The following is a 27,706-nucleotide window of genomic DNA, read 5'->3' on the forward strand; positions in this document are numbered from 1 at the left end:
AACTCTCTCTTCATGCTTCACTCTGGACCCAGTAGAGGCAAGCAGGCTTCTACACAGACTATATCCAGATGAGTGGTTCACACCATCTCTCTAGCATACCAACTTTCTAGGAAGCCTCTCCCATCCTCCATCAAGGCGCACTCAATGAGGGCGGTCTTGGCTTCCACTGCTTTGACAGGTCCATTCCTTTGGATATCATCTGCCAGGCGGCTACGTGGGCATCAAAACACTCATTCGTACAACACTACGCCCTAGATGTCCAAGCCAGAAAAGACACGGCATTTGGCAGGGCAGTGTTACAATCCATCTTCGCCTGATCCCTCCTCCAGGTGAGCATGGCACGGGTGCAGCTTGCTATGCACCTATTCGTGTAAAGCACGGAGACCACGTCTAAGAACCACAGGTTGCTTATCTGTAACTTGAGTTCTTCTAGTGGTCATCTGTGCTCTTACATACCCAACCATCCTCCCCTCTTCTAATGTCTTTTCTGCTAATCTTTCAGATTGCGGACTCAGAAGACTGGAGGGGGCGGGGTTACAGCTGAAAGTTAGAACTCTAGCTTGGAAGCTCCGATTTGATCTCTGTGTAGGCTCAAAGCCCATTCATGTAAGAGCACAGATGACCACTAGAAGAACTCAAGTTACAGGTAAGCAACCTGTCGTTCCCAGTTCTGAAATATTTGTGCCCACTTGCTTTGCAACAACACAAGAGTGATCTTTTCTGCAGTGTACCTACCGATCTCATCTGGTTACCTCTGTCATTCAGCTCCACAGCATCAGCCACTTTGATTTGGGCCTCCAGGGAATGTACTAGTTTCTGGAGAATTAGGATTCTTTCTCACTGAGCACGCACTCTCAAATTTTGCCTAGCAGCAAGACAGTCAAGCAAAACATACACCTCCTGGACTTTTGCTGATACTTCTAGACCTGGTAATTGTTGTTCCCTGACTGAAACTCTGGCTTCTTTCTTTCTTTCTTTCTTTCTTTCTTTCTTTCTTTCTTTCTTTCTTTCTTTCTTTCTTGGCTAGGACTCTTGCATTTTATAATTGATATTTGGTCAGGCAATTTCCCCAGGTTATCACCCCAATTTTGTGTCATATAAGACTATTTAAGGCCAACTTCCTGACATAGGTGGGGAGAGGGAAGGAAGGAATTTGTTTTCACACCCATTGCCTCTCCTTCCAGACCTGCTGGGGGAGTTTGCAAATGGATGGGGAAAGGTAAGTGTAATTTACCACTTCAAAGCTAGGGGTAATTATTTTAGTAAGAGACAATGCTGGTATAGGAGTTTGGTGTGAAACTCTCATGGGAGAAGTTTGCTTTTTCTCTTAGAGGAGGAGGAGGAAGAACTTTCTATCATCATCAACATTTATAATGCTTAGACTCTGTATAAATTAAAATAGTGGTGTCCTGACTGAAGGCAAGGTTTCTAAAATAAGATTTTTACACCTCCTTTTTTAATGTGGTAAGACTAGATTACTTTATCTATGAAGAAAAATGTTCCTTGAGTTTTAGTTTAGATCTGTCCTGTTTTAGAACTTGAAATGGCACCCACGAAATAGAGAGAGAGATAAATGGAGTGTGTCTTGCAGCTCAGTTTGTACTTTCTATGTGCTTCAGGGGTATGCAGTATAAAAATATGCACATTTCTGGGTTGGAAAGGTTGCTGGATTGTCCATGGGCTCAAGGGGCTTCTATGCAGTGCATTCTTCAGAACTCAAGTTAACTGGAGTCTAACTATGCAAGCTGGGGATGTGTACAGTGTTCCAACAACAAGCTTAAGAGTCCTGCCCCCGCTGTCCCTGCTTACAACATCCATCCCTTTGTGGACAGATGCTGTAAGCATGCAGAGCATATTTCAGATTTTGCTGGCTTTCAGGAGCTTCTGCCAAATCCTGTGCTGCTCACATTAATGTAGTTGGAGCACTGGATTGCACCTTTATTAGATTTAAAACTAAACTTTTACTCCATGAAGTAGGAAGCCCTGCACTAACTGGAAGGGATATTTTCCGTTTCAGCTGTAAGCTGGTGGTAAAAACGTGAGTGGCTTGTGCTAACACAATCCAACTCTGCCTGGACTGGCAGTCATGCTTGTTGCCTGTTGAAAAGTGAATAAGGGCCCCCCTTTGTGTGTGACTGTTTCTCTGCCGATTCCCCCCCAGTGCACCCCTCTCATTTTCCCTAACCTGAAGCTCATTTTTCATATTTAAGCAGAGTATTAAATCAGGAAGAACTGCTCCCTGTAGGGTTGGAATTTCATTTTGAGCAATTGCCTCATGAGAGTGGCAACAGTTCAGTGTGATAATGGTATCTGCTCTGAACCAGTGCTAATGGTCTAACCCTGTGGGAGCCTGAAGAATTCTCCCCCAGAGCCAGTATGCAAATTCCCTTCCAGGCGGCTACTGCACAGCCCTTTGGTGATTAGTCACACTGGGGCTCAAGACTGCATATGTTGGGAAGCGAGAGGTGGGGAGGGGGGAGAGTCGCTGCTGAGGAGCAGGAGAGTCTGGTCTGTGAGCAGATGCCGATTTGATGGAAGAGAAATGTGTGCTTGCCTCTCTAGGTCATAGACCTTTTTTTGTGTGGGGAGGAAGACAGTATTGCCAGAAGTTAGCGGAACTGCAAAATAATGTTGGCATAAGGATACATAGTCTTTTGAGTTATGCTGAACTCTTTGTTGGCCAGGATGGGAAGGAGTGAAATATCGTATCTGAAGAGATCAAAATTGGTGACATGCATATTTTTATTTTAGGTTCATTGTATCGACAGTGCCCAAAGTATTTTCGTTTCTCATAATGCTTTTAATGAGCAGGAGGTTATAGATCATAATAATGACTTGAGGACTGACTGCATGGTTTTAAATTGTGAACCTGTAGGCTTATGGTTTCTTTTTAACCTGTGTCCTTCCCTTATTTGATCTGTATGAACAATAAATATTGCTATTGTAAATATTGTAAGTGAGGTAAAATAAGAAGACATCAACCTCACTTTTTTAAATCTGTGAAGCATTTGATTATATCAGCATGGTCTTAGTTTGCCACTCATGAGCTGAATGAAAATCACTTATGAAGAGCTATTTATTTTTGAGTTCAGTTCCCCCCTCAAAAAATAAAGATTGGGGGAGGGAATCTAGTTTAGTCTTCTTCCTGGAATGCTTGTTACATCCCTGCTGAGTATTTTTTTTTAAAAATGTTGGGACAAATAGCTAAAGAAATCCATTAATTCTCCCAACTGCATTCTGAAATGATACAATTCCAGAAGGGCTGTACTGTGTGCTTTCTATGTATGTGTTGATTGTCTAAGTAAGAGATATGGGGATATCCAAAAGCAAAGCCAGAAGCTAAAAGCTGAGACTGCTGATGTCAAACGCTAAGCATTCATGAGTTTATAATTCATAATTCCAATATGTCCTACATAATTTGGGTTTCCTTTTTTGTTTAAGTTTTGAGACTGAACTGTGGTCATGTTTTTATAACATCTGCAAGAGGCCCTTTAGGAGAGTGCGTAGAAAGATGAGACTGCCTGGCTCCCTAACCCCAATTAAGTAAGTTTTTGCATTGGCCATCCTTCGTTTCTTGAAGGCTCAAGTGGGATTAGGTCTCGTTTACTTGTTTTCCAGCCCTGAGCATAGGCTTCTGTCCCATATAGCCTCATCCTTTTTAGAGGGGAGGTGGGGAGAAGGCAGTGCCTGTGTAACTGTAATGTAAATCAGGGCTGGAATTACACTTGAAAGTGATTTGTAACATCAAACTATTCTGTTGTTCACTGGCAAAGATTTTGGGAAAGGAGCAAACTGACAAGTACTGTACTACATTTTATGTTTAGAAATCACAGCAGGATCCCAGATTATATAGAAGGAAAAGTATGTATTAACATACACATGCACACACATGTGGAGGAGAGGAGAGCTGGTCTTGTGGTAGCAAGCATGACTTGTCACCCTAGCTAAGCAGGGTCCCCCCTGGTTGCATTTGAATGGGAGATCACATGTGAGCACTGTAAGATATTCCCCTCAGGGGATGGAGCTGCTGCTCTGGAAAGAGCAGGAGGTTTCAAGTTCCCTCCCTGGCTCCTCCAAAATAGGGCTGAAAGAGATTCCTGCGTGCAACCTTGGAAAAGCTGCTGCCAGTCTGTGTAGACAATACTGAGCTAGATAGACCAATGGTCTGACTCAGTATATGTCAGCTTCCTATGTTCCTAACATGTTAAAAGTAACCAATTTTTCTCTCCTTATGCAAAGGTGTGCAAAGACACATGCAGGGGTGTGTATGTAAATTATTGAGTGCATTCCTGATTGCCTCTGGTAAGGAAGTAATTGCCTCCAAGCACAGTTCTGCTGCTGTGGTGAGATAAGGCACTATGCTGTGTTTCTTCATATGAGTCTGGTGAGAACTCGAACAGGAAGAGCAGACGGTAGCTGATCTCCACCTGCATTATGGTTGGCAAGGCTGGCTGAGAAGGAAACTGAGCTTTAAAAAAAAAAAAGATACATTTTTAGTAAAAGCACATAACACTGTTTCTAATAAGAAGGAGCAGCACATCTGTGTGAAAGACAGGCTGGGTGTTGTATTTTTTGCATTTTTGTGCAAGTACATTGAATGGTACTAAACAAATGGCGCACAGGGTCCATTGTGACTTGGGACAGTGGAAGTGGTGGTCATTGACATAACCACCATTGTTCAAGTGCGTGCAACACACTTGGGCCTCTGGTGCCTGCGGATGCCCAGGGCCCACCACGCTTGCTGCCTCCCTTGCCCCCACCTTTGCGGTCCACCGGGCTGCTGCTGGCTGCACCAGCCCCAACTCTGCACCAGGTGGCCCCAATCCTAGTGAAGACACGTGGCCCCTTTAAGCAGGCCTGTTCTTGCTGGCTGTTGGGGTGAGTGCAGCCTGGTGGGCAGGAGACGAATAGTGAGCAGCACATGTAGGGGGGCACAGGGCCAGATTAACATAGTAGCAAATGTAGCATTTGCTACGGGCCCCGCATTTTCTAGGGCCCCGCACGCCTGGCTTGAACATCTGCCCCTTCTTTTGCTCTCTATTTGGTGCTCTCTGCTGACTCTCCTCATTGCCTGCTGCTGCCCATTCTCTCGCCTCTCTGGAGGGCATTTAAGCAAGGTCTTCCTGGCACCATGGTGTTGATTGGGTTATCTATTATGTTAAGCAGCACGGGAGGGGGTAGTAAGAACAACAATAGGAACAGATAGCTTGCAAAGGGGTCTCAAAGATAACTTAACCTCCAGGGAGTTGGTCCTTATTTGTTTAAACTGTAAAAGTTTTTAAAAACCTACACAGAGAGAGTAAAAGAAATAAAAGCAGTTTAGATTAAAAAACAACCAACTATTAATGCCGGGAGGAAGAAAGGAAGCTAAAGAAGATGCTAGTTGAATGTTGCCAGCGTTTTCCGACTGACTGGGAGAGGGTAAAAATAAACAATGAGAACGTGTACCTTTAAGAGGAAGAAGAAAGCCGGAAGTAACTCAGATGCACGGAAGTAACTCAGATGCACGCCAAGAGGAGTCTCAAAGTTTAGTGGATCAATTGAGGGGAGCTTGGAGGGAGATTATATTATGGTCTTGTTGGGTAAGGTCACTTATATCCTCCTTTAGTATCTAGTGCTGTTGGGAGGGAATTTGTGATCATTGCTTTTCAAGGAACTGCCAAATTTAAGGTGAGCTCCTTTCCTCTCCTCTAGAACTGAAATAACTACTGCTGCGTTGCCAACTTCATTAGCTTTACATTGGGATGCCCGCTGAAATTGTCCAAAGATAAACGGAGGCTGCAAACCTAAACACACTTACTAGAGAGTAAGGCTCATTGAGTTCAGTGGGACTTACTTCTGAATAAACATGCTTAGGGTTGCACTGAATGATTTGTGCATTTCCTCCTTTTAATATTAAGCATGTTAGTGTAATTTAGATTGAAAGAGGCTGTGCCTCCTGCCAAAAGATTGTCTTTTGGATACTTCTGTTTTCATGGAAGTTGCTGATGCACATCATCATAATCACATTCATTTGCAATGCATCAACTATTTTAAATATACATCTGCTTTCCTGTTAGGCTTGCACAAGAGGTTAAACATATATTCTTAATATTGTCAAATGGCCCTTTTAATGTGATGGCTGCTGGGATCCAGTATGTTCTTCACACATTGGCATCAAACATCCACTGTTGTGTGCCAAACTTGCTAATAGGTTCAGATTTCTCAAAGTACAGAATTCCTGAGAACCTTTTAATTTAAACATTCAGAGTTTTGTTCCCCACCCCCTTTCTCTTTGTGAAAATAACTCCAAAGGAGAACCCATGGTCAGGAGTCACAAAAGTGTGTGTGTGTGGGGGGGGGGTGTTTTGCAAAGTTTGTTGACTGGCTGGCTCAGCTGAGTGGAGGCATGGGGTGGTTGGTGGGGGGGGGCACTAGGCAAATGAAAAAATTGAATTACTTTACTATGCAAGTAAATATTTATGTGCATTTTTTAAATTTGGGGCCCCTTCATAACATATGCTACAAGGCCCCACACTAGCTTAATTCGGCCCTGGGCGGGGCAGGGGGCAAGCAGAAGGCGGGCAGTCAGCAAGCGACGGGCTGCACTAAAGATTCTGCACCAGAGCCATCTCCAGCCTTACTATGCCAGTGATTGTAGCCCAGCAATATCTGGGGAACCAAGCCTGAGAACTACTGCAGCTGTGATAAGAATAACGAGAAGAACAATGCCGAAATAGGGAGTGTGTGTGAGGCCGACCTGAGTGAACACAAGAATATAAGATCCTTGCTGGATCAGACCAAGGACCCAACTACTAACTGAGCAAAGAGACACCTTTTAAAGTGCTGATTCTCTTATGCTTAGCAGAGGGAGAGCAACTGGCCCTATCCAGCCCCAGCACAGCATCCCGCCAGTGGCTGTTGCTGGTGTCTACCTTATGTTTCTTTTTAGATTGTGAGCCCTTTGGGGACAGGGGACCATCTTATTTATGTATTATTTATTTTTCTATGTAAACCACTTTGAGAATTTTGTTGAAGAGTGGTATATAAATATTTGTCGTCGTCATAGTAATACAGCATCTTGTTTCCAACAGTGGCCAATGGAGGAAAGAAGGGAAGGCACCAAATGCTAGAATGAAAGGGGAGGTAAAGGTGCACAGAAGATCACTTATTGCCCTGAACATGATTTTTGTTAAAACACTTCCTCAAAGGTGGCTTCCATGTTTGATTTGTCTTTGAAAGAATTGATTCAGTCTTCCCTTAAGGAAGAGTTTTAATTCTTGAAACATGTTGGGCAATACATTGTCTTCTGTTCATCTTTGAGATTTTCCTTCTTCCATTCCAACAAAGACCAGGCAGATGCTTCCAGGAAACTCACAAGCAGAGCATGAAGGCTGCCCTTCTTCCAAATTTTGACTCCCAAAAGTTGGCATTTAGGGATATACCACCTCTGAACGTGAAAGTTCCATTTCGCTATCATGGCCAATAGCCATTTGTATACCTGTTCCTCCAGATTTGTCTGATACCCTTTTAAAGCTATTTGAGCCAGTGGCTCACAACCAGTGTTCCCTCTAACAGGGATTCCCAGATGTTGTTCACTTCAACTCCCAGCTGCAATGGCTTTTGGCTGGGGATAATGAGAGATGTAGTCAATAACATCTGGGAATCCCTGTTAGAGGGAACACTGCTTAAAACAATTTGTTGTGGTACATTTTGCCAGTTATGTACCAGTTAGTTATGGAGAGCCAGTGTGATGTAGTGGTTAGGATGTTGCACTAGGACTGGGAAGATCCAGGTTTAAATCCCCCCCCCCGCCCCCATCTCTTCACTTTGGGCAATTTTCTTCATTTTTTCCGTTCATCAACATATTCTGCTTAATGTGAAAGAGTGTTTGCAGGGAGGGCAGATACAGAATATCCTTATTGGGAAGAAAATATCCTGGATCTTGCAAAGAAACATTTGAATGTGTTGGCATTTAATCTATGAGATGGTGTAGGATTTGCTTTCCCATGCTAAACAAAATTGTAAGTTAAGTCCTAGATAAGTCAGGTTAATAAAGGAAAAGGCACATTTCTGTGTAGTCACTGTAGATTACGTCACTCTCGGCAATCCCAGGCAGCAGGGGGCTGGGAACTAAAGGGGGCTGGGAAACCGGAACAACTGACCATCCGGAGTTTCATTTCTAGCCTGCAGGGGAACTTCCTTCCCTTCCACTTCTTATATTACTGTTCCCTTCACTGCCCCGCTCCATGCTCTCTGTTTGCTGGTGGGGCAGTATCCCAGCTGATGACAGCTGGAAGATGATATCTGCAAACTGGGAAGGGATGAAAGGGTTTCACAGTCTCCTTCTTCTCCTTGCTCTGTCGTCTTCTTCTTTTTTCAGATAGTTGAAGTAACTATTCTTTTTTGGAGAGCACACCTGTCAGGAGCAAGATCCCATACTGCTCCCTTCTAGTCATAGCTGGCAGCCCTTGAAAGCGCAGCCCTCATGAGGCTGAGTGTTTCTTTCATCCCCCAAAGGAGGTTGGGCTGTGACTGATTTATGCTGTCCTTTTGTATTCCCGCCCTTACAGATGGCAGCTTTACCTATCTGATGGTGGGGGTTTTGTTTTTATTTTTTGGCATGGCTAAGTGACACTGGTAATAGTGAACAATGCTGTTATCTGATGACTGTATCAACATTCTCACTGCAGTTATTACTGGTGGTGTGCTGAGGGTCTTGCAGACAAACTAGTTAATACAGAACAATACATGTGTAGTTGGCACTCATTTATTGTATTCAATCCTCACATCTTCCATCACAATACCACATTATGAGGCTGTTCGTATGCACAGGCAAAACTGGGCTAATGAAGCCAAGCCCGGCCTTTCCCATGCATGCAAACTGCCATGATTGTGCCCGGTCCCAGTGGTGCCTTGGAGGCAAATCCGCCGAGCCAGCCACGCTCTTAAACGGGGTTAGGAGACCAAGTGCTCTCTTAACCTCATTTTGCTGATCGTATGCCAGCAGCCAAGGCTGGGAGACTGCGGGGCTCCGGGCCGGCATTGGGAATCTTCCCATAATGCACTTGTGTGGTGGATTATGGAGTTCCAGGGGCCTCCTGGCTGCAATCCACCGTGGGGGGGAGAGAAGCGTTTTAAGGCTTCCTCCCCTGCAGCGTGGAGCCCTTTCTCCGTGATAGTGAGAAAGGGCTCAATAAGTTAACAAAGAAGCGATGTTCATCCTTCAGTGACTTGAAGTTCAGTCTTCCTGTGCTACAGTGCTTTTGCTTTACTCCTCTTTCACTTCCCAGCTGCTCTGGATTTCCAAGCAGAGCTTCCAAAGGAGGAAGAAGCTGAAGGATAAGGATCTGGTCCAGCCTTCCGATGGGGTGGGTTGTCACACCTAGGCAAGTGGGTAATGGTCAGTACTTAAATTTGGACAGAAACACTCTGGAGGGGAGCTTCTGCTTCCTAGTCTGGCTCGCTTGTAGCTTTGTCTCCCAAAATGTGATCAAGTTCAGTAGCCAGCCAGACTGATTATCGACATCTCTGCTAGTAGCTAAAAAAGCAATGGGTTTTACTTGGAAGGAAGTTAAGTCAGCCAGCTAGCCCCCCCAGAAAGAATCATTTTGGCCGGTTTACAGTAAATTGGTGACTCTGTTCTTTGAATTGAAAAAGGCAGCAGCTGGGAGATGAGAGTAAGGGTTGGAATTAAGCACTGACTGCAGCATCTATAAATGTTGTAAGAAACTAAGGGAGGCACTGCCTCATTTGAGACTGGCAACAGGATGGGGAAGAACTGGCTTTTACGAAGAAAAAGTAGGGTAATTGTATTAAGCACTGTGTAGCATATTATCTAAGGGACTGTGCTATGAATTCAGACTTGTCCAGTTTAAATCGCACCTTTGCCATAAGCGCATTAAGTGGCCTGAGTGAAGCTACTCCCTCTCCGCCTCAGCTCCCCAGCTGCAATATTGGGATAACAATACTTCCTTTAAAGTAGTACTTGGAGCGCATGCAGAGGGATAGTTCAGATGAACTATGCCCCACGCAAATAAGGAACATATGCCAGAGGGAAGAAGACATGTGTACTTATGTCTTAATCGCATGGGAGTATGTGACTGATCGGAAAGTATTGTCTGAACCAGTCCATGCTTGTATATCCTTGAGGGTAGAATCAGAACTTGGGAAGAACTAAACTGTGCATTGAAGCAGCCCACCCCACCCCAGAAGGAATGTGGGGTGCTCTTGGGTGCAGCAGCACTTCCCAACTACAAATGTCCTGGGTTCATTATAACTGTAATCAGTAACTTCATAATGTGTGAGTTTATTTTCTCTAGTGGTCTTGTCACAGATGTATAAGACTGAAAAATAAATATAGTTCAGTGAACCTTTTTGGTTTATAGGTTGCTTTTCTTTTTTGTGTGTTCCAGTGCTGCCCACTTGTTCTCCCTTGGATTTTCACTGTGACAATGGCAAGTGTATCCGTCGTTCATGGGTCTGTGACGGAGACAATGACTGTGAGGACGATTCTGATGAGCAAGACTGTCGTAAGTTAACTTGTAACACAATCTTTTGCAGAGAGAAAATAGAACACCATTGATTGTATCTTCATCATTGTGTGTATCTTCATCAGTGTGTAACAGTGGGTGAGTTGTTTGCAGTGGTTATACATTTCTATAACATAGTTTCTGACCCTAGCATCTCTAGGGATCAAATAACCACCTTCTGACCCATTGCCAGCTTTATCCTTTGGTAAGTGGGACACACCTCCATACGGATGATGTCTTTGTAATTCCATTCCTATTACATGGGTATGTCCCTTATTGGAAGAGGGTGTGCTTCCAAAGCTGCTGGATAACACACTCTGTTATGTTGGCTAAACAAAATTGCATGTCGTTTTATTTCATTCCTGTTCATGTTTGGTGTCCCTACAGCACCACGGGAATGTGAAGAGGATGAGTTCTCATGTCAGAATGGATACTGCATACGCAGCCTATGGCATTGTGATGGTGACAACGACTGTGGAGACAACAGCGATGAACAGTGTGGTTAGTTGCATGACTCTTATTAAAGTGTTGCTAGGCCAAGTTCCATAGAACAACCATAACACAAACATTTGAAGTTGCCTTATACTGAGTTAGACCACTGGTTCATCTAACTCAGTATTGTCTGCACTGACTGGTAGCAGGTCTCTTTGGTTTCAGACAGGGGACTTTCTTAGAACCACTGAGCCATTTTGAACAAAGAGTTTGCATAGGCCTCAGTCCTAGGGTGATGCATATGGTGCATTTCAGGATTCTTTCAACTAGCTTGCTATGCAGCAGTAGGTGTTTAGTGTGGCATATGGAATGGCATTCGTTTGATCTGTGAATGGGACCAAAACAAAGAGAAGTATCTATGGGCAGGTCTACTTAGGGGAAAAAGGGTGGGTGGAAATTACTCTCCCTAGTAGATCTACAGCATCATGGCTGCACAATTGCCTTGCCAGATTGAGCAATAGGGGTGATGCTGCCTGTATTATTATTTTTTTAATAGTAGCGGCTGCTTGAGATTGGGAGACTGTATCATCTCTCTTCCAAACAAAACCAGTATTGTTATGTGTCCAAACCTTGCTACGTCTTGCTAACTCCTGAATTTCAGAATTCCTGAAAATTTCCTTTTAAGATCTAATGTATAGTATTATAGATAGCAAGCAATTTAATGATTTCTCCAGGCAGTGAGCATATGTGTGTGCTTGTGAGTGTGGTGGGTCTTAAGGTACTTTTAAGTGTTGATGGATGAATTGCATGAGTGGAGTCAAGATGAATTGCATGAGTGGAGTCAAGTTCCTAGGAGGAAGGAGCATGTGGCCTACTAATTAAACTATTCCTTTCTTTGCTCTGCAGATATGAGGAAGTGTTCAGACAAAGAATTCCGTTGCAGTGATGGCAGCTGCATAGCTGAGCACTGGTTCTGTGATGGTGATACAGACTGCAAGGATGGCTCCGATGAAGAGAACTGTCGTATGTATCCTCCCTCACCCAGTGCAATACTTCAGTATGCTCAACTCTTACATAGGAACCTATTGTGACTCCTTTGCTGTGGTGTGAAACAGGATATGGATTTGTGGTGCAAATCTGTGCCAGCATTTTTCCAAAATTATGCCCTTGGGTCCAAACTCCTGCATATAATTACATCATCTCTCCTCCCCCTTAATAAGATCTTCTGTCTCTGAGATTTGAAATGATAACTGATGTCAGCTACAGGAGCATTAATCTTCTACAACATCTTTCTTTTCTGTCTTAAAGGATTAATGTGTTATTCCACAACAATGCTTTTTAGAATAGTTTTCAATGAGGGGAACAAGTTGTATCGGAATTGAAAATCCACATAACCATTGCAATAAGAATCCATGGGTAGACATTTTCAAGAATCTGATATGCTACCTGGTGAAAAATCAATGTAATTTTTAGTTGGGATGTCAGAATTCCCATTCATGTTCTTAAGTGTTATTTCAAAACATTTCTATGAAGGAAAATGTTATGTTGGAAACGTCCTTAAATCTGATGATAAGAAGTGAACTTTAAAACACGAGTCCTCCTGCTCTGTCCCCACTCTTGTTATTTCCCTATGGTAACAAGAAAACAAACTATTCTGCAAGTATTTTCTGGAAGTCTATTTTCTGCATCACCTACAAGAAAATCAGACCAAACCACCCTTATCCTCTTAGTGCTGGTTTTATTTGGCTATGTGATAGCCTCTGTTTGTTTCTTTCTTATTTTATGGGACTAAAATAATGCATCTTTTGATGTAGATAACGGTTGACCTGAAAATTTTACCTACATTTTTTTTGCAAAAAAATCCTACTTTTAAATCAGTTTTTAAAAGGGGGTTGCCTATTTGTTCAGCTAGTCCAATAAAAACCTTGCTATTACTCATTTTTTAAATCTCTCTGGTATCTTTTGGCAGCCTGAGGCTGTTTCTCCTGTGTATTCCCTGGCTACTAGGACTTTGAACCAGACCTTGAGGAAAGATTCTGTGAGCTTGACAAAGTGTCTATAATTAAGTGAACTCTGAGGAAGGTGGATCTGCTGTAATTGTTGCTAAAATTGTGCTGTTCAGATAGAGAGCTTCTCAGGATTTTTCCCCTTTCGGTCTGCCTGTTAACCTTTGGATCATCCCTTCAAAATTTCTCCTTACTTGCTGCTTAAAAATTTATCAGAAATGAATTAAATTGTTTGGAGTTCACTGATGGAGTATTGGGGGTATCAGCTCTAGCCTTTGTGGATTGCTCCCATTCTACACTTTCTCAGATCTCCATTACCATCTCCTACACCTCCTACATCTGAGTAGTAGCTAGAGTCGATGGCTACTGCAGAACTCTCCGCCCTCACTTCTGTCTCAAGGGCATTTTACAGAATTAGTTCTAGATAGGAGGAAACTTCAAAAGGTTTGGGTTGGGAGTGGGAGGGAGGGAGCGAGAGACAACCAGTGCTGCCAGATCCTGAAGGGCAAGGGTGGGGAACAGTGGTGTGTGTGTGTGTGTGTGTGTGTGTGTTGCTGGGGTTGGGTGTCTTTTATCTCTCCAGATAATGAGAGCTGGCAGGGAGCCAAGGCTGCAAAGATTTCTGAGCCAGGAAAAGGCTCAGAGAGAAGCCAACCTTACTCCCTGCTCTTCGCTGGCTGTCTCTGGCTGGTTATTAATATACAAACAGGCCTCGGGGATGGGAGAGGAGAGATACTCTGACCTTGCCATGTTTAGTGGCAGGTTAGAGTGAGATTAATAAGCTATCCCTTAGGTCTGTGTACTTCTTAAAAATGAGAGGATAGGTTTTCTCTCTCTTAACTGCAGAGTATAGTCTGTTTCCTTTTTGCAGTAGCAGCAGCACTTCTCTGTCCCCAAGCCACCCATGCCCTGCTTGTTAATATTTGCAGTTGAAGAAAATGCATAACTGGCAAGTTGGACCAAACTTGACTGTTCGGCTTCCAGTATGCTAGACTCTTTGGTGATCATCTACCGCCTTTCCTTAAAAGCTGTTTAATTGCATCTGAATACCTTGAATATTTTGTTGCGGCCATGCTGTTCAGGCTTCTTCCCAAAGTCCCCAGAAAATCAAATTATTTGTGTCTCATCTGATTTTACATCTAACAGTTGCACATGGACACATTGTCCAAGGTGAACTCTGTCCTCCTGTGCAATTCTCCTTCCTGCACTATATAGAATTATAGTGCCAGGCGGCATTGTAAAACCTTGGAACCAGGCAGCATTGTAAAATCTTTGTCTTGGATTGTACTGGGTACTACACAGGTTCATAGTGTGCTTGGGAAGGCTTCATATGCAAAAAGGTTGTATTTGTTCTGGCATCCATTTTTAGAGAAGCAATACACTTCAAAGGCCTGGTATTGCTCATGGTGTCTTCTGCTCAGCAACTTTGGCAAGGTTAAACCCTCAAAGGGAACAGCTCTGCTTTCCAGTCTTACAGCTTACTAACTCCAAGCCTCTGCATAGTTGGCTGTTAGGTGTTTAAGGGTGTGACTCCAGAAACAGAGAAAACCTTTGCTCCATGATGGCCTGGAGCAATATCAGAGGTTAGCCTGCTCTTGAAGCCTATAGAGAACATTATGCCCTCTTGTTCTGAGTATATGATAAGCACTTGGAATGCTTGTGATTTATCACAGGTGAGTTCACACATTAAGCACATGATAAGCACATATATTTAAGGTATTGGTTATTTCGAGTTGAAAGCCAGGATAGAAAGCAGAATTGAAGTTATCGGCATCCTGTACAGAAAATGGAGGACATGTGATATACTGAAAGTGAAGGTACTCTTGTGTTTAACATGCTGAAACCAGAAGTATTTAGTATGCGTGATGTCCCATGCACAGTGTAGAATTTATTTATTTATTTATTCATTTATTTATTCATTTATTTATTCATTTATTTATTTATTTATTTATATGCCGCCTTTCATTAAAGCAATCCCAAGGTGGTTTACAGCAAAAAATTTAAACACAAGATGGGAAAAAAGACACAATTAAAATATTAAGTGAAAAAAATATTAAACAAATCTGATTAAAAATTTAAAACAAAAGCATAAAAGCAATACAGACTATAAAGAGCAGCAGCAGAGAATCAAATAAATGCCTGGGCAAAAAGTCAAGATTTTACACTTTTTCTAAAAGCTGTGATGGAGACCGAGGAGCGAATAGCCACTGGGAGAGCATTCCAGAGTCTGGGGGCAGCAACAGAGAAGGCCCTGTCCCACGTGCACGACAGCCGAGCCTCCCTCATTGTCGGCACCCGGAGCACAGCCTCCTCAGATGACCTCATCAAGCGGGCAGTAACCCTTGGGAGCAGGCGGTCCCTCGGGTATCCTGGGCCCAAACCATTAAGGGCTTTAAAGGTCAAAAACAGCACCTTGAATTGGACCCAGAAACAAACTGGTAGCCAGTGCAGCTCTTTCAAAATGGGTGTGATGTGCTCCCACCAGACAGCTCCAGATAAAACCCTAGCTGCCGCATTTTGCACTAGCTGCAGTTTCTGGATATTCTTCAGGGGCAGCCCCACATAGAGTGCGTTACAGTAATCCAGCCTTGACTTGACTAAGGCATGGGTAACTGTGGCCAAATCTGCCTTCTCGAGAAAGGGATGCAGCTGGCACACTAGCCGAAGCCGTGCAAAGGAACCTCTGGCCACCACCTCCACCTGAGCTTCCAAAAGCAGAGCCAGGTCCAGTAGTACCCCCAAGCTGTGTACTTGCTCCTTCAAGGGGAGTGCAACCCCATCCAGAACCGGTAAAATCTCCTCATCCCGATTGGCTCTCCTACTGACCAACATTACCTCCATCTTGTCCGGATTCAGTTTCAGTTTATTAGCCCACATCCAACCCATCACAACGTCTAGCCCCCGATTCAAGACATCCACCGCCTCTCTAGAATCAGGTGACAAGGAGAGATAGAGCTGAGTGTCATCTGCATGTTGCTGACAACTCAGTCCAAGTCCCCGGATGACCTCGCCCAGCGGTTTCATGTAGATGTTAAACAGCATGGGGGACAAGACTAAACCCTGCGGGACCCCACAGGCCAATGGCCACGGAGCCGAGCAGTAGTCCCCCAGCACCACCTTCTGGACCCTCCATTCAAGAAAGGACCGGAACCACTGCAACGCAGTAGCTCCGATTCCCATACTCGAGAGGCGGCCCAGAAGGATACCATGGTCGATGGTACTGAATGCCGCAGAGAGGTCCAGCAGAACCAACAGGGATGCTCTCCTCCTGTCTAGTTCCCGGCGTAGGTCATCCACTAGAGTGACCAAGGCAGTCTCAGTCCCATATCTGGGGTGGAAGTAATGGCTACATTGGCATGTCCATTTTGTTTCTGGGAACAATCCTGTGATGAGTACCCAGAATGTTGGGGGCAATATGCTAAAATCATTGTAAACCGCTTAGAGAGCTCCGGCTATAGAGCGGTATATAAATGTAAGTGCTATTGCTATATTGATTGTGGCATCACTGAAAAGCAGCTGCAAGGCTCCCTTTTCAGTAGCATAATGTTCTTGGTGTATGCAGAGGACCCCAAAGCCACTAACACCTATTCCCTATGTCAGATAATGGCCCAAAATGTAAGCCAAGTTGGGAGTTGATAAGACACAAAGCCTCTGTCACTATATGTGAACCCTCCCTGAGTTTTGTTTTCATGGAGCATAAAATTGGAATAACAATAAAAAAGGATAGAAGATTTCGTTTTTGATTGATGCCGGTGAAGCAGGGAGTGCTCTGCCCAGAAACAAAAATCCTCCATTGCAGGTGTTTGTGTTTCTCTGACACTTCTCAGAACAGTGGCAGAATAACTTGTGTGCGCTACCTCTTTACCTGCGGCTCATGTTACCAGAAGCACAAAGTGGACTGGGGTCTTTGGTTAACGTCTGCTTCATTTCATTGTTAGCTTCGGACATTCCAGCAGCAACGTGTAGCCTGGAAGAGTTCCAGTGTGCGTATGGGCGCTGTATCCTGGACATCTACCACTGTGATGGAGATGATGACTGTGGGGACTGGTCTGATGAATCGGACTGCTGTAAGTCAGCTGGGTGAGGGCATGTGGGCACTGAGAGGTGGGCACTGAGTTAAAGAAATACAAACACTTTGCTTGGAAAATGAAACTGTTCGATCAAGAAGCCTCAAGTTCCAGGTTAGTTTTGTGGCAACACTAACCTGGCATTTGAGGCTTCTTGATAGAACAGTTTCATTTTCCAAGCAAAGTGTTTGTATTTCTTTAACTGTTGCCCTGCGCATCCCTGAATTTTCATTATATAGTATTTGTATATAAAAGTGCAAGAAGTCTTGCACCTCGTACAGAGGGCCTTGATTTTTGTACAACTATGAGAATTCTTGCATGTGTGGCAATCCTGGGCTCCAGGCTTTCCTTAATCTTTCAGTTGTGGCTAGATGGTGAGGTGAAGATGCAGTGCCACCCATCTCTGCAGGAGAAATCCCCTGAACACTGATCCCTGCGCCTTCACATCTCTGGGTTTCTACATGGAGCCTCTTAGATCCCTGGCCAGAGAACTGGAGGCTTCTGACCTCAGACCTGCTGGCTGGAGAGTTGCCTCCCTCACATTCACAGTTAGCTTCATTGATTCCTGCTTGCTAGGTTGGAAGGGGAGAGAGGAAGGGAGGCCTTTTTAAATATGAAAACCACCTTGCAGGCCTTACCATTTTTAATTTTTAATTCAGATGTAAATCTGCTATGACTATTACTTTGCTGTGATTCATGAAGCTATGCTACTTTTCTGGTCAGATATGGAAATAGCTGGAAATATTTTCTGAGAATGCCTGCTATCTTTTAGAGTAGGACTGCACAACTTTGGCCCTTCTGCACATGTTGGACTACAACTCCCCATAATCCCTGACTATTGGCCACAGTGACTGGTGATTATGGGAGCTGTAGTAATAAATAAATTCCAATTTAATATTTTTTACTGTGTAACTGTTTTATAGTTAAATATTTTGTAAACCGCCTTGAGATTGTTTTAATGAAAGGTAAACAATAAAAACCAGCTGCAGGGCTGGAGTTGTGCAGCCCTGTTGAGTGTCATCCCAAGAGGCAGGATGACTATATACCACATCACTGAAGTAAAAGATTTGAAGTACATCCTTGGGACCATGTAACTGAGGCACCTAAGCTGGTTAATTTAATTTGTGCTGGCTCTTTGGGGACAAGTAAGTGTAGATTATAATTTGTGGTTCTTTCTCTGTAGCCTCTCATCAGCCATGCCGCTCTGGTGAGTTTATGTGCAACAGTGGTTTGTGCATCAATGCTGGGTGGAGATGCGACGGTGACTTTGACTGCGACGACCAGTCAGATGAGAAGAACTGCAGTGAGTTGTCCTGGGGCTCAGGAGAGAATCCTTGCTTAGGGAGGGGTGGTGGCAGTGGCTCCAGTGGTATGGGGCAGTAGAAAAGAAGGCCATGTAGCCAACAGGTTGAGCTTGCTAAATTATCTCCTTTCCCCCCCTCAGCTACATCTATGTGCACAGCTGACCAGTTCCGCTGTAAATCTGGCCCCTGTGTCCGCTTGTCTTGGCGCTGCGATGGGGAGGATGATTGCTCTGATAACAGTGATGAGGAAAACTGTGAGGATACAGGTGAAAAGTCTGAATGCAGACTGCTGCATTGCTCTTTTTTGCAGTCAGCTGAAGAATCTCTTCTGAAGGCAGTGATGCTAATATCAGCAGTTTAAAAAGGGAAACATAAAAGGGCCAGGAAGAATAAAATAGCAAGCAAGCTATAATTGTATGTTTCTTAAATCCCCATCAGCATCTCAGATTTGTAAATGGGCATTAGTATTGAAAACAAAGTCACTTTAGAAAATGAGAGCCAGAGCAATGAAGCTGAAAAAAATGAGATGGAGAACTGTATTTAGAGCCTCTTCAGAAGTTGATTTCTTCCAGAAATGGGATTTAAGGACTACTACTCTGCTGATATGTTTCCCAGACTTTGGGAAAAATCTATATCAGGCAGCAGCGATACAGGAAAAATGCTGAAAGGCATAATCTCATACTGTGTGGGAGGAGGCAATGGTAAACCCCTCCTGTATTATACCATCTAAACCATATGACTCTGTGGTTGCCAGGAGTCGACACAGACTCGATGGCACAATCTGTGCTCTCTCTTTTTCATTAGTTGTGTAGGTAGGCTTGATAATACTTGGATAGCTTTTAAGCTTTGTATGGAACTACATACATATCGATATCCAAGACTCCCAGATACAAGAATATTTTCTAATTACAATGTAGGTAGAGGCTACACTATCACCCAGTGTTCTCTTAGTAACGGATGGGTGTCTTTCCATCTTACCCTTAGGACTGATCAGCTATCTTTGTTTGCTTTAAATACCAGATGCCAAGTGCAAGAAAAGAAATCTTGAAACAATTGCATGCTGAAGCACGTTCGCATGGAATCTCCAATAAACTGCTCTTTGCCTTAATGACTTACATTTAATGTCCACTTTAGAACTGTATTTATCTATGAAATGTTTAATTAATTTGTGACCTAACTTAGAGACATAAGAGAATGAGCAGCAAGAATCTCTAGATGTTGAAAGCTTTGAGCATATGTAGGATCTTCATCAGGGTACTAGGGACCATGCTAAGTTATGAGTAAGGCTCTGGAATATTGAGGAATGTAATTGCAAGTGGAAGTAAATGAATATCATTCACTAAATTTGAAGGATTTTGTTGCTATTTCTAATGCTTTGTTTTTCCATAGTTGAGGAGGCCATCCTTAACACTGGGTTGTGTACTGAGCATGCTCCAACAGACAGGACCTGACTTTTTGGAACTGAAGGTGTGGCTAGCTTCCTGCCTGGAAGGCAGCAAATCCCCAGTTCCAGTCCTGTCTTGCTCCAGAACACAGGGCGACTGAGGAGCTCCTTGGCTCTTTTTTCTGTGGCTACCTTTTTCTTTCTTTCCTTTCCCCCCACACCCTTAGTAGTGTGCAAGAAGGGAAAGAAAGTTGACTGTTTGCAGTTTTGTTTTTTATAAATTGAATCTAAATCATTTCTTCCTTTCTCAATTCTCTGGACTTTCTTTCTCCCCCTCAAGATCACGCTATCCCGACTCCCTTACACAGGAATCCGACTAAACATCTTCAGATGAAAGGCCATTTATCACCTTCTTCTGATCAGAGCAATCAAACCCATACCGTCAACAGAGTTATGGCTTGGCATTTACTCTCTTTTATTTTTAGTCCCCCAAAGGATGGTCATTTGAGGGCAGACCACAACCTAAAGCACCTCAGCCGCTTCATAACCTAAGGCACCGCAGGTGCTTCATAAAGAAAATAAATTTTTGAATGGAGTCTTTCCATACGATCAAGGAGGCAATAGCCCAAGGGGACTTCCTAGCATCAGTTGACTTGTCCAAAGCATACTTATACATTCCCATCCTTCCCCTTCACTGCAAGTACCTTCCTTTTTGTTACAACAGATCCCACTACCAGTAGTGGGCCCTTACCTTTGGCCTCTCCTCCGCACCTAGGGTGTTCACAAAAATAAAGTTCGCACCATTAGCACACTTGAGAACACTGGGAGTCCAGATATGCCTATTTTTGTACAATCTTCTGTTTCGAGCTTCTTCACTCCAGCAGGCCCAACTTCAGCTTACTCTGAGAACTCTCAGGCATCACAGGTTCCTGATAAACTATCAGAAAAGTCACCTCTTGCCTTCTCAACAGTTACAACATCTCAGGGCATGATTCGATACAGTGCGTGGGCTGGTTTCCCTACGACAAGATCGGGAGGAGAAGATCTCACTGTTAATTTGCCTGCTCATCCAGAGCAAGTCTGCAGACCTGATGCTGTTGGCTCAACTACTAGGCTCCATGATCACCTGTCTGGATTACACACCATGGGTTCACTGGCACTCTCCCTGCCTTCAGTAGCTCCTGTTACCCTTCCAAGAGGACACCATGGCTTGTATGCACAAGGAGATCCCTCTCACCCCAACTGTGCGACTGTCTTTCCATTGGTGGCTCTCGCCAGCCCTGGATCTAGAGCTCTCTCTGACTTCTTCCAGAAGGGATCATTGTCACTACCGACACAGGCCTGTTGGGTTGGGGAGCACACTGCCTGGGCCAATAAGCTCAGGGCATTTGGTCAACCGGAGAGGAGACACACACCATAAATTGGCTCAAGTTTCGTGTGATTTGACTTGCCCTAATTCAGTTCCTCCCTCTAGTTCGGAAGGCTCATGTCCCGGTGCTTGCCAACAGCGTGACAGCCAAATTACACATCAATCGGCAGGATGGCATCAGATCACATTCTCTGATGACTGAGTTGGACAATCTCTTTTGTTAGGCGGAACTTCACCTTTTGTTCATCATGGCGGAACATCTGCAGGGCACGGTCAAATCGCAAACCAACTGGCTCAGTCGCCAAAGCATAGGTCACCACATCCTTTGGTGTTTCAACAGATTGCAAGGCGCTTCTGCTCCCCGCCCCCGACATGGATCTTTTTGCATCTCTCAAATATTGCCACCTTCGCAGATTCTTCAGCAAGTTCTTTTTTCCCCAGGCAGAGGCAAGATGCTCTGACAGCCCCGTGGTCTCTGGGCCTTCTGTATGCACTTCCTCCAGCGATTATTACCAAGGTTCTTCAAAAGTTTGGCAGAGAACAGGCAGAGGTCATTCTGATCTCATCTTATTGGCCCCGAAGGCCTTGGTTTCCAAATATTCACAACCTCTCGGTCGATAAGCCGTGGCAGCTGCCTCTGTGGCCAGATCTACTGTCACAAGGGCTGCTCCTCCATCCAGATCTTCAGTGGCTCCGACTCTGCGCCTGGAAATTGAACGCTCCATCTCAGCCAAGAAGGGATACTCAAAGGCTGTACAGAATACTATTATTGCATCCAGGCGACTTTCAACTAACCATCTTTACCAGGCAACCTGGTCGGCCTTTTCTCACTGGGCTCAAAGGAAGTTAGTTCATCCACTATTTGTAGGCATTTCCTAGGTTCTAGCCTTTTTACAGTTGGGGTTAGATATGGGGTTACATCCCAACATGCTTAAACACCAGACATCCACCTTTTCTGCTATTCTCAGACTTTGGGCTAAGGGTTCCTCCCATCTGCACCCCCATTTACGATGGTTCCTCAAGGGTGCCTCCAGTTTGGCTCCTCCTCTGGTCCATAGATTCCCATCATGGACCTTGAATGAGGTGCTTAATGCACTCACTCAATCTCTCTTCGAGCCCCTAGCAGACAGGAGCTTCAAGGAGCTCTCTTATAAAGTCCTGTTTCTCACAGCAATCACATCTGTGCTTAGAATCTATGAACTGGGAGTTCTATCAGTCCAGAAGGAGCTTTGCATCTTCCAGCCAGATGCTGTGGTGCTGAAGACAGAGCCTACATTTCTGCCAAAAATCAACACCGACTTCCACCATTCTCCCTATTGTCCCTCTCTGGCCCATCCAAAGGGGAAAAAATCTGGTATACTTTGAATGTGCATTGTGCTCTCTGTGTTTATGTCCGATGAACTAAGGCCGTTAGACACTCTGACTCTCTGTTTGTTTCATTTCATCAGTTGTCTCTGTGGAATAAGGTGTCTAAAGCGACTTTGTCCAGATGGATAAAAACCTGCATTACGATCACTTACGAGGCCTCTAATCTTTCCATTCCTAGGGGAATCACCACTCATTCTACCTGCAGTGCAGCTACTTCTGCAGCATTTTCAGCCAATGCCCTGCTCTTGGAAATATGCAGGGCAGCTACATGATCTTCCATTACTGCTTTCATTAAACATTACAAAATCTCCTCTTTCCACTCTGCTCAGGTGGCATTAGGTTGCACGGTGGTGCTGCAGCAAGTGGTGCGATGTGTCTTCCTAGTATCCCTCCCGTATTCTTTTCCAGCTTGGGCATGTCCCAGTGCTAAGGATGGCTCCTTCAACTATGGAAAAAGTATCACTGGTCTTACCATGAAGGGTTCTTTTTTATAGTTGAGGAGGCCATCCGACCCACCCTAGGAATCCTCTGGCATGTTCTCATACCATCTGGGTGGGGATTGCTTGTTTTTGGAAGGTGGTGACTTGCAGGGGTTTCAGCTTTATAGTATGTTATCCCCTGCTGTTTTCTTCTGCCTCTTTGTTTCTAGCATTACCCGTTTGGTTTGGGCTTTTCTGTTCAGTATATATGTAACATTTGCTGTTGGTTTTTCCGTGTTCTTGTTTGGCGCAGCAGTCCCGGAACTGGGGATTTTCTTCCTTCCAGGCAGGAAGCTAGGCACGCCTACAGTTCAAAAGGTCATGTCCTGTCTGTTGGAGCATGCTCAGTACACAACCCAGTGTTAAGTATGGTCTCCTCAACTATGAAAAAGATAAGACCAACATTTTGTCTTACCACGGTAAGACTAACCTTTCTTTCTGCTCCTTTAGGAAGTCCCCAATGTGCCCCTGACCAGTTTCTGTGTGGGAATGGGCGCTGCATTGGTCAAAGAAAGCTGTGCAATGGTGTAAATGACTGTGAAGATGGCAGTGATGAGAGTCCTGACCAAAATTGCCGTAAGTCTTCCCCACCCCCAACTGCCTACTCCATTGTTGATTTGGGAATTGCTGCTAATCGTAACCTCTAATGGAGGTTAAAGGAATCTGTTTCGGGGATGCTAGTGATAGAGGTTGTGGGGGGAAATCAGCTCTGATTTCTGGAGAGGTGGTTTAGCCCTAAGAAAGAGCACTAGGGAGGTTAAAATAAGAAATCCTTTGCTGTTCTTGAGTAGCCATCTGTCCGAGAACCAGTTCTAAATTTCTGTGGTCAGCAGCTGCTGGAAACTGGAGTGGCACAGTTTTGGCTCATCTGTGGTGTTTCCGTTGGAGATTTCACTATTGTATGACATACTTTCCACCAAGTGAGCAAAGATGCAGTACACTTGCTTCTGAAAAAGAGCAACACTCAAAACATGTTCACCTAAAATAAACACAATATCCATTTCCTCAGCATCTTTGGGTTTACTTCCTTCCTTTTTCTGTTTTGTTTCCATTTCTCACCATCTTGGGAGCTTGCTGCTGAGAAATTAGGGTCCATGAAGGAAACAAGACAGATCACCTGCCCCTCAGATGGTTAAGCCACTGCCAGTCTGTGCAGGCAACACTGAGTTAAATGGACTTATGGTCCAATTCAGTATTTGACAGCTTCCTATGTTCCTGAGAATATTTTTGCTAGTGTTGATTAGGAGACCAACATGTTTAAGAAAAGAAATCAACCGTTAGAAAGGAAGAGGGTATAGAATACTGTGGTCGCTATTTTCCTGATGAACAGGAACATAGCAGGAGAAGGGAAGACCTGAGCAAGACAGAATGATCACTGAAGGAAGATCCATCAAGGGGAGTCCTTTGTGGCTTTGACAGTTCTCCCTCCTCCACCCCACCTCCACAAATCCTAGTACATGCTTTGTGGTTTGCTTTTTGGAATTATGAGGTATAAAAATGAAGGAATCCTAGCTAGCTTGAGTCGAAGTGGAATTCTTTTCTCTTTCTTTCCCTGAGTAAGCTACGAGCAACTCTGTCCATAAAATATGGTGACACTCCAGAAGTAACTTTTCAGTGTGAGACATCTGCCACCTTTTAATACTAATTAAGCCAAGCAGCAGCTGCTTTATGAGTCCTCATCCCTGACTGCTTCCACAGGCCCTCGAACTGGAGAGGAAAACTGTAACCTTGGCAATGGGGGCTGTGCCCAGAAGTGCCAGATGACTCGAGGGACCGTGCAGTGTACCTGCCACACAGGTTACAGGCTCTTGGAGGATGGCCGGTCATGTCAAGGTGAGCAGCCTCAAGGTTTTGTACAAGTCCAGTGGTGGAAACATGAACAACTAAAACCATAATTTAAGTTATGCTTAGGGCTTGGCCTGGCCTGGCCTGGCCTATGTCCTTATCACTGTCAGAGACTGGGATTTAAACAAGTTCTGGGTCAACTACATAGTTAATCTGGGCTTCTGACATGCTCCTGTGCTGCTTGTCCACAGAGTATACTGGGCTCAAAAGCTCATGGGTCTGATCAGGTCTGGCAGATCTTTCCCGTCTTGTTTTATTCAGGATGTGGTCAGCAGAAAACCTACAAGATTGTGGAATCCAGAGCCTAAGGAAGATTTGACTAGTCCATGTCACACATTCAAACATATATTAACTCATGCCCCTTTTTCTGTTGCAGATGTGGATGAATGTGCAGAGGAAGGTTATTGCAGCCAGGGCTGCACCAACAGTGAGGGGGGTTTCCAGTGCTGGTGTGAGCAAGGCTATGAGCTTCGCCCAGACAAGCGCAGCTGTAAAGCACTGGGTGAGGAGGAGGGATTTTTAGCTCCTGGCGTTTGATTACCTTTCCTGGCACTGTTGGAATATCACCCTCTAGAATCTGTAGCTTTGATGATGATGTATTATTACTGGCTTTGTATAGCACTTCAACTTTTGTTTGTATAGTCCTCAGTTGTTTGCACCATAGACTCTCATTCTTTCTTTGACTCTCCCGTGCCTGCATGCTTCTCTTTGAAAATAGAAAATGAATAAATTTGGTGCACTGAGATTGAGGTGGAGCTAAAAGGGTATGCTTTGTGCGTGTTAGCAGGCACTTTTATGTTGGGTAAGAATCAGTGGCGTGGATGTGAGAGAAACCTGGAGGGAAGTGTGCATGTCTGAACGTAGTGGATGTTTGTTAAAGACTTTGAGGTTGCCAAGAGCTGTTTTATGTCTTGGATAGACTGATTCTTTTGATTCAACACAAGGCACATGGCAAGTTGTGCCAGTTCCTGGCACTGTTCCCTCCTAGCCCAGAAACAGAACAAAGGAACTGGGGAATGGATAGGAGTAACACAGTCCATGTGGAGCAATGTGGTGCCAAACCTTGTAAGGATTTTGCTTCCCATATTCCTGATTGTGGGTTAAAAGGCCTGATCAGAGTATGGGAAGCTAGGTAGATATGTTGAGTGTGGTCAGTATACATGCTCTTTATACTAACTGATCACCTCTCTTTTCACTGTCTGCATCCCCCAGGACCAGAGCCCGTGCTGCTTTTTGCCAATCGGATTGATATCCGGCAGGTTTTGCCCCACCGCTCAGAGTACACTTTACTCCTAAACAACCTAGAAAATGCAATTGCGCTTGATTTCCACCACAGTAAGGAGTTAGTCTTCTGGTCTGATGTCACACTGGACCGCATCATGAGGGCTAACCTGAATGGCAGCAATGTGGAGGAGGTAGTGTCCACAGGCTTGGAGAGTCCCGGTGAGCAACAAAGTCACAGAGAAGGGAATCCCTACATATCTAGGGATGGGGGAGTGATGGATATTGTATTGCTGTGTGGTGCTCCTTTGGCTGTCACTGGATTGTGGAGGATTGTATTGCCGTTTTCTGTTACTGAAACAGAAAGACCAAATGGGGGGGGGCCCTCTTTTGTGTCACAGCTTGGACTACTAATAGGCTTCTTTTCTGCTTTGGGTCCTAGGTGGACTCGCCATTGACTGGATCCACGATAAGCTGTACTGGACAGACTCTGGGACATCTCGCATTGAAGTGGCAAACTTGGATGGCACCCACAGGAAGGTGCTTCTGTGGCAGAACCTAGAAAAACCTCGAGCAATTGCTCTTCATCCCATGGAGGGGTGAGTGAGGGGCGGCCATTCCTCTGTTAATACCTTCTGTGCAGAAACTGGCCAGGCATGTGGGACTGAATAGGGGCGACCTTCTCACTTTCCCAGAGCGTTTTTCACACAAGGCTTTTAGCTCACATCTCCTCCGGAATGGAGGGGGTGCGTTCACTGATTGGCCAGACTTACCCCGAAGTCCCTGCGAGCAATCGGGGAGCACTTCACACACAATTTGGGGTTTTCATTATGTGTAGCCCGATTTCTATCTAGGGTTAAAAAGAATCCACTTTTTGCGTCGGTTTTGGGGGCAACTTTGCACTTGTAGTAAAGCCTGCTGTGTGAAGAATGCCCAGGCCTCACAGAGTAAATGTCCCTTGTACTGCTTTCTGCACTAGAAACCATTTACCATAGTTACTAGTGTGCAAAGCTTATGAAAGCAAGGGATCCGAGCCAATAGTTCTTGTTTGGCAGAGGTGCTTGTTCAAGCCTTAGAGAAGAGAACTGATGTTTGAATTCATAGCCTTTGGCTGCCTTCACTTCTCCCAGTGTCTTAGTCCTTTGGCTTTAGATTTGCTGAACTACTGGTTTTTCTAGTTAGCAAGGTCTATTTACTCTTTGGGGTTCCCATATGTTCAGAATCCTCACTTTTCTATTCTCCAATAGCACCATCTACTGGACAGACTGGGGAAATACTCCTCGCATTGAATACTCCAACATGGATGGCTCCAATCGGCGCATCATTGCCGACACTCACCTTTTCTGGCCAAATGGGCTGACCATTGACTATGCAGGGCATCGGATGTACTGGGTAGATGCCAAGCACCATGTTATTGAGAGGGCTGACCTGGATGGACAGAACAGAAGGGCTGTTATTAGCCAAGGTGAGTTGAGGGAAATGCAGTGGTTGGCCCCTGGACATGCAGTACTAAGAGAAGCAACAACAAAGTCACATATGTGTTGTGCATCCCACCTATTTCATGTATACTTAATTATGCTAGGAAAAATCATGGGTAATGATGAGTAAAGCTACCATCTAGCTCTTGAACTAGACAACGTAAGGTTTGTACCACTGAGTCACATCCTAAAGAAATGTGGTTATATATAATTTGTTTGAAGCTATTCATGCTTGTTTACAT

General features: G+C 44.5%; 1 protein-coding gene across 5 annotated transcripts in view; it reads left to right on the top strand.

The window, feature by feature from the left end:
- LRP4 (LDL receptor related protein 4) overlaps positions 1–27,706 on the top strand; it is a 154,183-nt gene that overhangs the window by 89,595 nt on the left and 36,882 nt on the right. For all 5 annotated transcript variants that reach the window (XM_053277032.1, XM_053277038.1, XM_053277058.1 and 2 more), the window contains 12 exons: positions 10,395–10,511; positions 10,899–11,012; positions 11,850–11,966; positions 16,888–17,016; positions 18,200–18,319; positions 18,461–18,586; positions 23,371–23,496; positions 24,619–24,753; positions 25,142–25,267; positions 25,978–26,208; positions 26,429–26,585; positions 27,234–27,451. In XM_053277032.1, the coding sequence (XP_053133007.1) occupies positions 10,395–10,511; positions 10,899–11,012; positions 11,850–11,966; positions 16,888–17,016; positions 18,200–18,319; positions 18,461–18,586; positions 23,371–23,496; positions 24,619–24,753; positions 25,142–25,267; positions 25,978–26,208; positions 26,429–26,585; positions 27,234–27,451 (1,716 nt within the window). The remainder of the gene's footprint in view (positions 1–10,394; positions 10,512–10,898; positions 11,013–11,849; positions 11,967–16,887; positions 17,017–18,199; positions 18,320–18,460; positions 18,587–23,370; positions 23,497–24,618; positions 24,754–25,141; positions 25,268–25,977; positions 26,209–26,428; positions 26,586–27,233; positions 27,452–27,706) is intronic.

The sequence above is a fragment of the Hemicordylus capensis genome, chromosome 1 (assembly GCF_027244095.1).
Source record: "Hemicordylus capensis ecotype Gifberg chromosome 1, rHemCap1.1.pri, whole genome shotgun sequence".
NCBI lineage: Eukaryota > Metazoa > Chordata > Lepidosauria > Squamata > Cordylidae > Hemicordylus > Hemicordylus capensis.